A 14700-nucleotide genomic window follows, 5' to 3' on the forward strand; every position below is an offset into this window, starting at 1 on the left:
AATAACGAAATTATGGCAACGGATGGAAGTACTTTGGGCGGAGGGAGCCGGGAAGAAAGGAAGCAAATCCAAGGACGGCGGTGGGGGGACGCAGAAGGGAATTATGGCAATGGATGGAAGCGCTTTGGGCGGAGGGAGCCGGGAAGAAACGAAGCAAATCCAAGGACAAGGGCGACGCAGAAGGGAACGGGAAACGAGGGAGATGCCTTCCCTGCCCACACCGAGCTTCCGGTCTAGAGGAGGAGACCGGCAGGAATAGAAATAAAGAAATTATGGCAACGGATGGAAGCGCTTTGGGCGGAGGGAGCCGGGAAGAAAGGAAGCAAATCCAAGGACGAGGGCGACGTAGAAGGGAACGGGAAACGAGGGAGATGCATTCCCTGCCCCCACCGAGCTTCCAGTCTAGAGGAGGAGATGAGCAGGAATAGAAATAAAGAAATTATGGCAACGGATGGAAGCGCTTTGGGCGGAGGGAGCCGGGAAGAAAGGAAGCAAATCCAAGGACGAGGGCGACGCAGAAGGGAACGGGAAACGAGGGAGATGCATTCCCTGCCCACACTGAGCTTCCGGTCTAGAGGAGGAGATGGGCAGGAATAGAAATAAAGAAATTATGGCAACGGATGGAAGCGCTTTGGGTGGAGGGAGCCGGGAAGAAAGGAAGCAAATCCAAGGACGGCGGCGGGGGGACGCAGAAGGGAATTATGGCAATGGATGGAAGCGCTTTGGGCGGAGGGAGCCGGGAAGAAACGAAGCAAATCCAAGGACAAGGGCGACGCAGAAGGGAACGGGAAACGAGGGAGATGCCTTCCCTGCCCACACCGAGCTTCCGGTCTAGAGGAGGAGACCGGCAGGAATAGAAATAAAGAAATTATGGCAACGGATGGAAGCGCTTTGGGCGGAGGGAGCCGGGAAGAAAGGAAGCAAATCCAAGGACGAGGGCGACGTAGAAGGGAACGGGAAACGAGGGAGATGCATTCCCTGCCCCCACCGAGCTTCCAGTCTAGAGGAGGAGATGAGCAGGAATAGAAATAAAGAAATTATGGCAACGGATGGAAGCGCTTTGGGCGGAGGGAGCCGGGAAGAAAGGAAGCAAATCCAAGGACGAGGGCGACGCAGAAGGGAACGGGAAACGAGGGAGATGCATTCCCTGCCCACACTGAGCTTCCGGTCTAGAGGAGGAGATGGGCAGGAATAGAAATAAAGAAATTATGGCAACGGATGGAAGCGCTTTGGGTGGAGGGAGCCGGGAAGAAAGGAAGCAAATCCAAGGACGGCGGCGGGGGGGACGCAGAAGGGAATTATGGCAATGGATGGAAGCGCTTTGGGCGGAGGGAGCCGGGAAGAAACGAAGCAAATCCAAGGACAAGGGCGACGCAGAAGGGAACGGGAAACGAGGGAGATGCCTTCCCTGCCCACACCGAGCTTCCGGTCTAGAGGAGGAGACCGGCAGGAATAGAAATAAAGAAATTATGGCAACGGATGGAAGCGCTTTGGGCGGAGGGAGCCGGGAAGAAAGGAAGCAAATCCAAGGACGAGGGCGACGTAGAAGGGAACGGGAAACGAGGGAGATGCATTCCCTGCCCCCACCGAGCTTCCAGTCTAGAGGAGGAGATGAGCAGGAATAGAAATAAAGAAATTATGGCAACGGATGGAAGCGCTTTGGGCGGAGGGAGCCGGGAAGAAAGGAAGCAAATCCAAGGACGAGGGCGACGCAGAAGGGAACGGGAAACGAGGGAGATGCATTCCCTGCCCACACTGAGCTTCCGGTCTAGAGGAGGAGATGGGCAGGAATAGAAATAAAGAAATTATGGCAACGGATGGAAGCGCTTTGGGCGGAGGGAGCCGGGAAGGAAGGAAGCAAATCCAAGGACGAGGGCGACGCAGAAGGGAATGGGAAACGAGAGAGATGCGTTCCCTGACCACCCGGAGCTTCCAGTCTAGAGGAGGAGACCGGCAGGAATAGAAATAAAAAATTATGGCAACGGATGGAAGCGCTTTGGGCGGAGGGAGCCGGGAAGGAAGGAAGCAAATCCAAGGACGAGGGCGATACAGAAGGGAACGGGAAATAAGGGAGATGCATTCCCTGCCCACACCGAGCTTCCGGTCTAGAGGAGGAGATGGGCAGGAATAGAGATAAAGAAATTATGGCAATGGATGGAAGAGCTTTGGGCGGAGGGAGCCGGGAAGGAAGGAAGCAAATCCAAGGACGGCGTGGGGGGACGCAGAAGGGAGTGGGAGAAGATGGACGAAGGCGGGAGAAGTGGGTGGAAACAGTCGCGCTCCCCAAATCTCCCCATCACTCCCACACACAGACACACACATGCCCCCCAACCCCAAGGTGAGCGGGCATCCGCCCCAAAGCCCTCGCCGTTACTCCTCGGGCCCCCCCGCCGCCTCTACCGGCCGTCAGGGCGCTCTGTACTGAGCGCCCCGGCCGGGGGAGTCCCTCACGGTCCCTCCCGTCTAGGCCGTCCTCGCCCTGGCCGCCTCCTGGACATCGCGCCTGGTCGGGGAGCGGACGCTGACCGGCACGGTGATCGACAGCGGGGACGGCGTGACCCACGTCATCCCTGTGGTGAGGGGGCGGCGAGCGTGGGGGAGACGCCCCCGGGGGGGGGGGGGGGGGACGGGGGGGGACGCCCGGGGGCCCCGCCGCGCCCCTTGACGCCGGAACGTGTCGCAGGCCGAGGGCTACGTCATCGGCAGCTGCATCAAGCACATCCCCATCGCCGGGCGGGACATCACCTACTTCATCCAGCAGCTGCTCCGAGAGCGCGAGGCGGGCATCCCCCCGGAGCAGTCCCTGGAGACCGCCAAGGCCGTCAAGGTGCCCCCCCGCTGCGCGCCCGCTCCGCCCAATCGGGTCCGGCCGGGAGCCGCAAAAAGGGCCTGGCTGTGGGTTCTAATCCCGCCTCCGCCACCGCTCTGTTAGACTTGGGGCAAGTCGCGTCACCCCTCTGGGCCTCATTTATTTTTTTACAATGGCATTTATCAAGCGCTTACTCTGTGCAAAACACTGGTCTAAGCGCTGGGGAGGTTGCAAGGTCATCAGGTGGTCCCACGGGGGGCTCACAGTCTTCATCCCCATTTTCCGGATGAGGTCACACTGAGGCCCAGAGAATAATAATGGCATTTATTAAGCGCTTACTATGTGCAAAGCGCTGTTCTAAGCACTGGGGAGGTTCCAAGGTGATCAGGTGGTCCCACGGGGGGCTCACAGTCTTCACCCCCATTTTCCAGATGAGGTTACCGAGGCCCAGAGAATAATAATGGCATTTATTAAGCGCTTGCTATGTGCAAAGCGCTGTTCTAAGCGCTGGGGAGGTTACAAGGTCATCAGGTGGTCCCACGGGGGGCTCACAGTCTTCACCCCCATTTTCCAGATGAGGTCACACTGAGGCCCAGAGAATAATAATGGCATTTATTAAGCGCTTGCTATGTGCAAAGCGCTGTTCTAAGCACTGGGGAGTTACAAGGTCATCAGGTGGTCCCACGGGGGGCTCACAGTCTTCATCCCCATTTTCCAGATGAGGTTACTGAGGCCCAGAGAATAATAATGGCATTTATTAAGCGCTTGCTATGTGCAAAGCGCTGTTCTAAGCGCTGGGGAGGTTCCAAGGTCATCAGGTGGTCCCACGGGGGCTCACAGTCTTCATCCCCATTTGACAGATGAGGTTACTGAGGCCCAGAGAATAATAATGGCATTTATTAAGCGCTTGCTATGTGCAAAGCGCTGTTCTAAGCGCTGGGGAGGCTGCAAGGTCATCAGGTTGTCCCACGGGGGGCTCACAGTCTTCATCCCCATTTTCCAGATGAGGTCACACTGAGGCCCAGAGAATAATAATGGCATTTATTAAGCGCTTACTATGTGCAAAGCGCTGTTCTAAGCGCTGGGGAGGTTACAAGGTGATCAGGTTGTCCCACGGGGGGCTCACAGTCTTCACCCCCATTGTCCAGATGAGAGAACTGAGGCCCAGAGAAGTGAAGTGACTTGCCCAAAGTCACACAGCTGACAATTGGAGCAGGGAATTGAACCCATGACCTCTGACTCCAAAGCCCGGGCTCTTTCCACTGAACCACGCTGCTTCTCATTTATTTTACGTGTACATATCTATTCTATTTATTTTATTTTGTTAATGTGTTTAGTTTCATTCTCCGTCTCCCCCTTCTAGACTGCGAGCCCACTGTTGGGTAGGGACTGTCTCTAGATGTTGCCAACTTGTACTTCCCAAGCGCTTAGTACAGTGCTCTGCACACAATAAGCGCTCAATAAATACGATTGATAATGATGATGATGATGTTGCCGGCTTGTACTTCCCAAGCGCTTAGTACAGTGCTCTGCACACAGTAAGCGCTCAATAAATACGATTGATTGATTGTACTTCCCAAGCGCTTAGTCCAGTGCTCTGCACACAGTAAGCACTCAATAAATACGATTGAATGAATGAATGAAAGGTCGGACACAGTCCCTGTCCCACTTGGGCGCTCAGTCTTCATCCCCATCTTGTACATATTTACTACTCAATTTATTTTATTTCGTTAATATGTTTTGTTTTGTTGTCCGTCTCCCCCTTCTAGACTGTGAGCCCACTGTTGGGTAGGGACCGTCTCTATATGTTGCCAACTTGGACTTCCCAAGCGCTTAGTACAGTGCTCTGCACACAGTAAGCGCTCAATAAATACGACTGATTCATTGATTCAGCTGTAAAATGGGGGTGAAGGCTGTTGAGTTTCTCATGGGACAACCTGATGCCCTTGTATCTAATGATAATAATAATAATAATGGCATTTATTAAGCGCTTACTATGTGCAAAGCACTGTTCTAAGCACTGGGGAGGTTACAAGGTGATCAGGTTGTCCCTCATGGGGCTCACAGTCTTCATCCCCATTTTACAGATGAGGGAACTGAGGCTCAGAGAAGTGAAGTGACTTGCCCAAGGTTACACAGCTGACAATTGGCGGAGCCGGGATTTGAACCCATGACCTCTGACTCCAAAGCCCAGGCTCTTTCCACTGAGCCATGCTGCTTCTCTGTGGCTTATCTAGACTGTGAGCCTGTTGTTGGGTAGGGACCGTCTCTATATGTTGCCAACTTGGACTTCCAAAGCGCTTAGTCCAGTGCTCTGCACACAGTAAGCGCTCAATAAATACGATTGATGATGATGATTCAGTTGTATTTATTGAGCGCTTACTGTGTGCGGAGCACTGGACTAAGCGCCTGGGAATAATAATGATGGCATTTGTTAAGCGCTTACTATGTGCGGAGCACTGGACTAAGCGCCTGGGAATAATAATGATGGCATTTGTTAAGCGCTTACTATGTGCAAAGCACTGTTTGAAGTGCTGAGGGGGATAAAAGGTGATCAGGTGGGGCTCATAGTTGTAATCCCCATTTTACAGATGAGGGAACTGAGGCTCAGAGAAGTGAAGTGACTTGCCCAAGGTCACATAGCAGACACGGGGCTGAGGCAGGATTCGAACCCCTGACCTCTGACTCTAGGGAAGTACAAGTTGGCGACAGATAGAGACGGTCCCTACCCGACAACGGGCTCACAGTCTAGAAGGGGGAGATGGATGACAAAACAAAACATGCAGACAGGTGTCAATAACGATCAGAATAAATAGCATTAAAGCTATATGCACATCATTAACAAACTAGAGTAAATGTGTACGAGTAAAATAGAGTAATAATTCTGTACCATTCATTCATTCAATCGTATTTATTGAGCACTTACTGTGTGCAGAGCACTGGACTAAGCGCTTGGGAAGTCCAAGTTGGCAACATACAGAGACCCAACAGTGGGCTCACAGTCTAGAAGGGGGAGATAGACGACAAAACAAAACATGTTAACAAAATAAAATAAAAATAAGTAGAATAAATACATACAAATAAAATAGAGTAACTCATTCAATCGTATTTATTGAGCGCTTACTGTGTGCAGAGCACTGTACTAAGCGCTTGGGAAGTCCAAGTTGGCAACATCTAGAGACGGTCCCTACCCAACAACGGGCTCACAGTCTAGAATTATAATAATAATAATAATAATGGCATTTATTAAGCGCTTACTATGTGCAAAGCACTGTTCTAAGCACTAGGGATGTTACAAGGTGATCAGCTTGTCATTCATTCATTCATTGAATTGTATTTATTGAGCGCTTACTGTGTGCAGAGCACTGTACTAAGCACTTTGGAAGTCCAGGTCGGCAACATATAGAGTCGGTCCCTACCCAACAGTGGGCTCACAGTCTAGAAGGGGGAGACAGAGAACAAAACAAAACATATTAACAGAATAAATAGAATAAAAATGTACAAATAAAATAAGTAGAGTAATTAATTCATTCAGTCGTATTCATTGAGTGCTTACTGTGTGCAGAGCACTGGACTGAGTGCTTGGGAAGTACAAGTTGGCAACATATAGAGCCGATCCCTACCCAACAGTGGGCTCACAGTCTAGAATAATAATAATAATAATAATAATAATAATGGCATCTATTAAGCGCTTACTATGTGCAAAGCACAGTTCTAAGCACTGGGGAGGTTACAAGGTGATCAGGTTGTCATTCATTCATTCAGTCGTATTGATTGAGTACTTACTGTGTGCAGAGCACTGGACTAAGCGCTTGGGAAGTACAAGTTGGCAACACATAGAGACAGTCCCTACCCAGCAGTGGGCTCACAGTCTAGAGGGGGGAGACAGACAACAAAACCAAACATATTAACAAAATAAAATAAATAGAATAAATATGTACAAATAAAATAGAGTAATTCATTCAGTCGTATTGATTGAGCGCTTACTGTGTGCAGAGCACTGGACTAAGCGCTTGGGAAGTACAAGTTGGTGACATATAGAGACGGACCCGACCCAACGGCGGGCTCACAGTCTTGAAGAGGGAGACAGACAACAAAACGAAACATATTAACAAAATCAAATAAATAGAATAAGCATGTACAAATAAAATAAATAGTGTAATAAGTATGTACAAACAGATATACATATATACTGGGGCTGTGGGGAGGGGAAGGAGGTAAGGCGGGGGCGATGGGGAGGAGGAGAGGAAAGAGGGGGCTGAGTGTGGGAAGGCCTCCTGGAGGAGGTGAGCTCTCAGTAGGGCTTTGAAGGGAGGAAGAGAGTGAGCTTGGCGGATGGGCAGAAGGAGGGCATTCCATCATCAATCGTATTTATTGAGCGCTTACTATGTGCAGAGCACTGTACTAAGCGCTTGCTTCCAGGCCACGGGGAGGACGTGGGCCGGGGGTCGACGGTGGGACGGGCGAGAAGGAGGCCCGGTGAGATTCAATTCAGTTCAATCGTATTTATTGAGCGCTCACTGTGTGCAGAGCACTGGGCTAAGCGCTTGGGAAGTCCAGGTCGGCCCCCCGTCACGGCGGGGCGCGGATCGGATTTGCCATCTTGTCTTTCTGGGGCCGCGGCAGGAGCGTTTCAGCTACGTTTGCCCAGACCTGGTGAAGGAGTTCAACAAGTACGACACGGACGGCTCCAAGTGGATGAAGCAGTACACGGGCGTCAACGCCATCTCCAAGAAGGACTTCTCCATCGACGTCGGCTACGAGCGCTTCCTCGGACCCGAGATCTTCTTCCACCCCGAGGTCAGTGGGCACCGCCCGCCCGCCACCCGCCCGCCCGCCGCCCCCTCCATAGCTGAGATCGGGAGCCCGGTGTCGGCTGGCCACCGTCTCTGTTGACTTTCCAAGCGCTCAGTATAGCGCTCTGAACACTGTAAGCGCCCCCTTCTAGGCCGCGAGCCTGTTGTCGGGCAGGGGCTGTTTCTGCTGCGGAATTGGACTTTCCAAGCGCTCAGTATAGTGCGCTGCACGCAGTAAGCGCCCCCTTCTAGACCGTGAGCCTGTTGTCGGGTAGGGACTGTATCTGCTGTGGAATTGGACTTTCCAAGCGCTCAGTATAGTGCTCTGCACACGGTAAGCACCCCCTTCTAGACTGTGAGCCTGTTGTTGGGTAAGGACTGTATCTGCTGCGGAATGGGGCTTTCCAAGCGCTCAGTATAGTGCTGTGTACACAGTAAGCGCCCCCTTCTAGACCGTGAGTCTGTTGTTGGTTAGGGACTGTATCTGCTGTGGAATTGGGACTTTCCAAGCGCTCAGTATAGCGCTCTCCACACGTAAGCGCCCCCTTCTAGACCGTGATCCTGTTGTCAGGTAAGGACTGTGTCTGCTGCGGAATTGGACTTTCCAAGCGCTCAGTATAGTGCTCTGCACACAGTAAGCGCCCCCTTCTAGACCGTGAGCCTGTTGTCAGGTAGGGACTGTATCTGCTGCAGAATTGGACTTTCCAAGCGCTCAGTATAGCACTCTCCACACAGTAAGCACCCGCTTCTAGGCCGTGAGCCTGTTGTTGAGCAGGGACTGCATCTGCTGTGGAATTGGACTTTCCAAGTGCTCAGTATAGCGCTCTGCACACAGTAAGTGCCCCCTTCTAGACCGTGAGCCTGTTTTTGGGTAGGGACTGTATCTGCTGCGGAATTGGTACTTTCCAAGCGCTCAGTATAGCGCTCTGCACACAGTTAGCACCCCTTTCTAGACTGTGAGCCTGTTGTCGGGTAGGGACTGTATCTGCCGCAGAATTGGACTTTCCAAGCGCTCAGTATAGTGCTCTGCACGCAGTAAGCACCCCCTTCTAGACCGTGAGCCTGTTGTCGGGCAGAGACTGTATCTGCTGCGGAATTGGACTTTCCAAGCGCTCAGTATAGTGCTCTACACACAGTAAGCCCCCCCCTTCTAGACCGTGAGCCTGTTGTCGGGTAGGGACTGTATCTGCTGCAGAATTGGTACTTTCCAAGCGCTCAGTATAGTGCGCTGCACGCAGTAAGCACCCCCTTCTAGACCGTGAGCCTGTTGTCGGGCAGGGACTGTATCTGCTGCGGAATGGGGCTTTCCAAGCGCTCAGTATAGCGCTCTGCACACAGTAAGCGTCCCCTCCTAGACTGTGAGCCAGTTGTCAGGTAGGGACTGTATCTGCTGGGGAATGGGACTTTCCAAGCGCTCAGTATAGTGCTCTGCACACAGTAAGCGCCCTCTTCTAGACCGTGAGCCTGTTGTCGGGTAGGAACTGTATCTGCTGTGGAATGGGGACTTTCCAAGTGCTCAGTATAGTGCTGTATACACAGTAAGTGCCCCCTTCTAGACCGTGAGCCTGTTGTTGGGTAGGGACTGTATCTGCTGCTGCGGAATTGGACTTTCCAAGCGCTCAGTATAGCGCTCTGCGCACAGTAAGTGCCCCCTTCTAGACTGTGAGCCTGTTGTTGGATAGGGACTGTATCTGCTGCGGAATTGGACTTTCCAAGCGCTCAGTATAGTGCTCTGAACACAGTAAGCGCCCCCTTCTAGACCGTGAGCCTGTTGTTGGGTAGGGACTGTATCTGCTGCGGAATTGGGACTTTCCAAGCGCTCAGTATAGTGCTCCTCACACAGTAAGCGCCCTCTTCTAGGCCGTGAGCCTGTTGTTGGGCAGGGACTGTATCTGCTGCGGAGTTGGACTTTCCAAACGCTCAGTATAGTGCTCTGCACGCAGTAAGCGCCCCCTTCTAGACCATGGGCCTGTTGTTGGGTAGGGACTGTATCTGCTGCGGAATTGGACTTTCCAAGCGCTCAGCATAGCGCTCTGCACACAGTAAGCACCCCCTCCTACACCGTGAGCCTGTTGTTGGGTAGGGACTTTATCTGCTGTGGAATTGGTACTTTCCAAGCGCTCAGTATAGTGCTCTGCACACTATAAGCCCCCCCTTCTAGACCGTGAGCCTGTTGTTGGGCAGGGACTGTATCTGCTGCAGAATTGGACTTTCCAAGCGCTCAGTATAGTGCTCTGCACGCAGTAAGCGCCCTCTCCTAGACTGTGAGCCTTTTGTTGGGTAGGGACTGTATCTGCTGCAGAATTGGACTTTCCAAGCGCTCAATATAGCGCTTCTCACACAGTAAGCGCCCTCTTGTAGACCATGAGCCTGTTGTTGGGTAGGGACTGTATCTGCGGCAGAATTGGTACTTACCAAGCGCTCAGTATAGTGCTCTGCACGCAGTAAGCGCCCTTTTCTAGACCGTGAGCCTGTTGTTGGGTAGGGACTGTATCTGCTGCAGAATTGGGACTTTTCAAGCGCTCAGTATAGCGCTCTGCACACAGTAAGCGCCCCCTTCTAGACCGTGAGCCTGTTGTTGGGTAGGGACTGTATCTGCTACAGAATTGGACTTTCCAAGCGCTCAATATAGTGCTCTGCACGCAGTAAGCGCCCTCTTCTAGACTGTGAGCCTGTTGTCGGGTAGGGACTGTATCTGCTGCTGCGGAATTGGACTTTCCAAGCGCTTAGTACAGTGGTCTGCACACGGTAAGCGCTTAATAAAGACGATTGAATGAACGAACAGTGATGATAACAGTGGGATTGGTTAAGCGCTTACTAGATGCCAATCAGTCGTATTTATTGAGCGCTTACTGTGTGCAGAGCACTGTACTAAGTGCTTGCTAAAGTGCCAAGCGCTGTGGTAAACGCCAGGGGAAATAGACTGTGAGCCCACCGTTGGGTAGGGACCGTCTCTATATGTTGCCAACTTGGACTTCCCAAGCGCTTAGTCCAGTGCTTTGCACACAGTAGGCGCTCAATAAATATGGTTGATTGATCAGGTTGTCCCCCGGGGGGCTCACAGTCTTCATCCCCATTTTCCAGGTGAGGTCACTGAGGCCCAGAGAAGTGAAGTGATTTGCCCAAGGTCGCACAGCAGACACACCACCGCTCTCTCCCCACCATTTTTTTTTTTAGGTACTCAATAATACTAATAGTATTTGTCACTTTGGGCAAGTCACTTCACTTCTCTGGGCCTCAGTTCCCTCATCTGGAAAATGGGGATGAAGACTGTGAGCCCCCCGTGGGACAACCCGATCACCCTGTAGCCTCCCCAGCGCTTAGAACAGTGCTTGGCACATAGTAAGCGCTTAACAAATACCACCATTATTATTATTATTATTATTTGTGAAGCACTTACTATGTGCCAAGCACTGTTCTAAGCGCTGGGGGGGATACAGGGTGATCGGGTTGTTCCACGGGGGGCTCACAGTCTTCATCCCCATTTTACAGATGAGGGAACTGAGGCCCAGAGAAGTGAAGTGACTTACCCAAGGTCACACAGCGGAGAAGTGGCGGAGGCGGGATTAGAACAAAGGTCCCCCGGATTCCCTGGCCCCTTGAGAAGCGGCGTGGCTCAGGGGAAAGAGCCCGGGCTTGGGACTCAGAGGTCATGGGTTCTAATCCCGCCTCCGCCATTTGTCTGCTGTGTGACCTGGGACGATGCCAACTTGTACTTCCCAAGCGCTTAGTCCAGTGCTCTGCACGCAGTAAGCGCTCAATAAATACGATTGAATGAATGAATGAGTGAAAGTCACTTCCCTGCACCTCGGTTACCTCATCTGGAAAATGGGGGTAATAATAGTAATAGTAAAGATGGCATTTGTTTTTTTGTTGTTTTTTTTTTTAAATGGCATTTATTGAGCGCTTACTATGTGCAAAGCACTGTTCTAAGCGCTGGGGAGGTTACAAGGTGATCAGGCTGTCCCACGGGGGGCTCACAGTTTTAATCCTCATTTTACAGTTGAGGGAACTGAGGCCCAGAGAAGTGAAGTGACTTGCCCAAAGTCACACAGCTGACAATTGGCAGAGCCGGGATTTGAACCCATGACCTCTGACTCCAAAGCCCGTGCTCTTTCCTACTGAGCCATGCTGCTTCTCATTTGCTTCTCGTTTTTATTTGTTAAGCGCTTACTATGTACGAAGCACTGTACTAAGCGCTGGGGAGGTTACAGGGCGATCAGGTTGTGATAATGGCATTTGTTAAGTGCTTACTATGTGCAAAGCCCTGTTCTAAGCACTGGGGGGGATACAAGGTGATCAGGTTGTCCCACGGGGGGCTCACAGTCTTCATCCCCATTTTACAGATGAGGGAACTGAGGCCCAGAGAAGTGAAGTGACTTACCCAAAGTCACACAGCTGACAAGAGGCGGAGCCGGGATTCGAACCCATGCCCTCTGACTCCAAAGGCCGGGCTCTGCATGCGGGGGGTGGGGGGGCTCACAATCTTGATCCCCATTTTATAATAGTAATGATGGTATTTGTTAAGCGCTTACTATGTGCCAAGCACTGTTCTAAGCGCTGGGGGAGATACAAGGTGATCAGGTTGTCCCACGGGGGGGCTCATGGTCTTCATCCCCATTTTACAGATGAGGTCACTGAGGCTCAGAGAAGTGAAGTGAGTTGCCCAAGGTCACACAGCAGACATGTGGCGGAGCTGGGATTCGAACCCATGCCCTCTGACTCCAAAGCCCGGGCTCTGCATGGGGGGGGGGCTCACAGTCTTGATCCCCATTTTATAATAGTAATGATGGTATTTGTTAAGCGCTTACTATGTGCCAAGCACTGTTCTAAGCGCTGGGCGGGATACAAGGTGATCAGGTTGTCCCCCGTGGGGCTCACGGTCTTCATCCCCACTTTCCAGATGAGGGAACTGAGGCCCAGAGAAGTGAAGTGAAGAGCAGCAGCGTGGCTCAGTGGAAAGAGCCCGGGCTTTGGAGTCGGAGGTCACGGGTTCAAATCCCACCTCCGCCAATTGTCAGCTGTGTGACTTCGGGCGGGTCACTTCACTTCTCCGTGCCTCAGTGACCTCATCTGTAAAATGGGGATGAAGACTGTGAGCCGCCCCCTGTGGGACAACCTGATCACCTTGTATCCTCCCCAGTGCTTAGAGCGGTGCTTGGCACATAGTAAGCGCTTAACAAATGCCATCATTATTATTATTACTATTATCATCATCATCATCATCAATCGTATTTATTGAGCGCTTACTATGTGCAGAGCACTGTACTAAGCGCTTGGGAAGTACAAATTGGCAACATCTAGAGACAATTATCCTCTAGGCCATAAACCCAAGTCCTTTCTGACTCCCAGTCCTGACCCGGGAGCAGCGTGGCTCAGTGGGAAGAGCCCGGGCTTTGGAGTCAGGGGTCATGGGTTCAAATCCCGGCTCCGCCACTTGTCAGCTGGGTGACTTGGGGCAAGTCACTTCATTCATTCATTCAATTCATTCAGTCGTATTTATTGAGCGCTTACTGTGTGGAGAGCACTGTACTAAGCGCTTGGGAAGTCCAAGTTGGCAACATATAGAGACGGTCCCGACCCAACAGTGGGCTCACAGGCTAGAAGGGCTCACTTCTCTGAGCCTCAGTTCCCTCATCTGTAATATGGGGATGAAGACTGTGAGCCCCCCGTGGAACAACCTGATTACCTTGTAACCTCCCCAGTGCTCAGAACAGTGCTTTGCACATAGTAAGCGCTTAATAAATGCCATTAATATTATTATTATTAATTGCCTCTTCCCCCTCGGCCTCACTGCTTCCAGAATTTCTGTGAACCAGAGCCTTCTCCCCCTTCTAGACTGTGAGCCCACTGTCGGGTAGGGACCGTCTCTAGATGTTGCCAACTTGGACTTCCCAAGCGCTTAGTACAGTGCTCTGCATACAGTAAGCGCTCAATAAATTCAATTGAATGAATGAATGAATAATAACAATAATAATGATGGCATTTGTTAAGCACTTACTATGTGGAAAGCACTGTTCTGAGCACTGAGGGGGACACCAGGTGATCAGGTTGTCCCACGTGGGGCTCACAGTCTTAATCCCCATTTTACAGAAGAGGGAACTGAGGCTCAGAGAATAATAATAATAATAATAATGGCATTTATTAAGCACTTACTATGTGCCGAGCACTGTTCTAAGCGCTGGGGAATTTACAAGGTGATCAGGTTGTCCCACATGGGGCTCACGGTCTTCATCCCCATTTTACAGGTGAGGGAACTGAGGCTCAGAGAATAATAATAATAATAATAATGGCATTTATTAAGCACTTACTATGTGCAGAGCACTGTTCTAAGCGCTGGGGAATTTACAAGGAGATCAGGTTGTCCCACGTGGGGCTCACGGTCTTCATCCCCATTTTACGGATGAGGGAACTGAGGCTCAGAGAATAATAATAATAATAATAATGGCATTTATTAAGCGCTTACTATGTGCCGAGCACTGTTCTAAGCGCTGGGGAATTTACAAGGTGATCAGGTTGTCCCACGTGGGGCTCACGGTCTTCATCCCCATTTTACAGGTGAGGGAACTGAGGCTCAGAGAATAATAATAATAATAATGATGGCATTTATTAAGCGCTTACTATGTGCAGAGCACTGTTCTAAGCGCTGGGGAATTTACAAGGAGATCAGGTTGTCCCACGTGGGGCTCACGGTCTTCATCCCCATTTTACGGATGAGGGAACTGAGGCTCAGAGAATAATAATAATAATAATAATGGCATTTATTAAGCGCTTACTATGTGCAGAGCACTGTTCTAAGCGCTGGGGAATTTACAAGGTGATCAGGTTGTCCCACGGGGGGCTCACGGTCTTCATCCCCATTTTACGGATGAGGGAACTGAGGCTCAGAGAATAATAATAATAATAATAATGGCATTTATTAAGCGCTTACTATGTGCAGAGCACTGTTCTAAGCACTGGGGAATTTACAAGGTGATCAGGTTGTTCCACGTGGGGCTCACGGTCTTCATCCCCATTTTACGGATGAGGGAACTGAGGCTCAGAGAATAATAATAATAATAATAATGGCATTTATTAAGCGCTTACTATGTGCAG

The 14700-nt window shown here is 51.1% G+C and overlaps 1 protein-coding gene across 1 annotated transcript in view; it reads left to right on the plus strand.

Moving 5' to 3' along the window:
* Positions 1-14700, plus strand: part of ACTR3 (actin related protein 3) — an 82049-nt gene that overhangs the window by 40393 nt on the left and 26956 nt on the right. The window contains exons 6-8 of the mRNA XM_038747468.1: positions 2468-2575; positions 2684-2827; positions 7436-7609. Coding sequence (XP_038603396.1) covers positions 2468-2575; positions 2684-2827; positions 7436-7609 — 426 coding nt within the window. The remainder of the gene's footprint in view (positions 1-2467; positions 2576-2683; positions 2828-7435; positions 7610-14700) is intronic.

Source organism: Tachyglossus aculeatus, chromosome 1 (genome assembly GCF_015852505.1).
Source record: "Tachyglossus aculeatus isolate mTacAcu1 chromosome 1, mTacAcu1.pri, whole genome shotgun sequence".
Classification (NCBI taxonomy): Eukaryota; Metazoa; Chordata; class Mammalia; order Monotremata; family Tachyglossidae; genus Tachyglossus; species Tachyglossus aculeatus.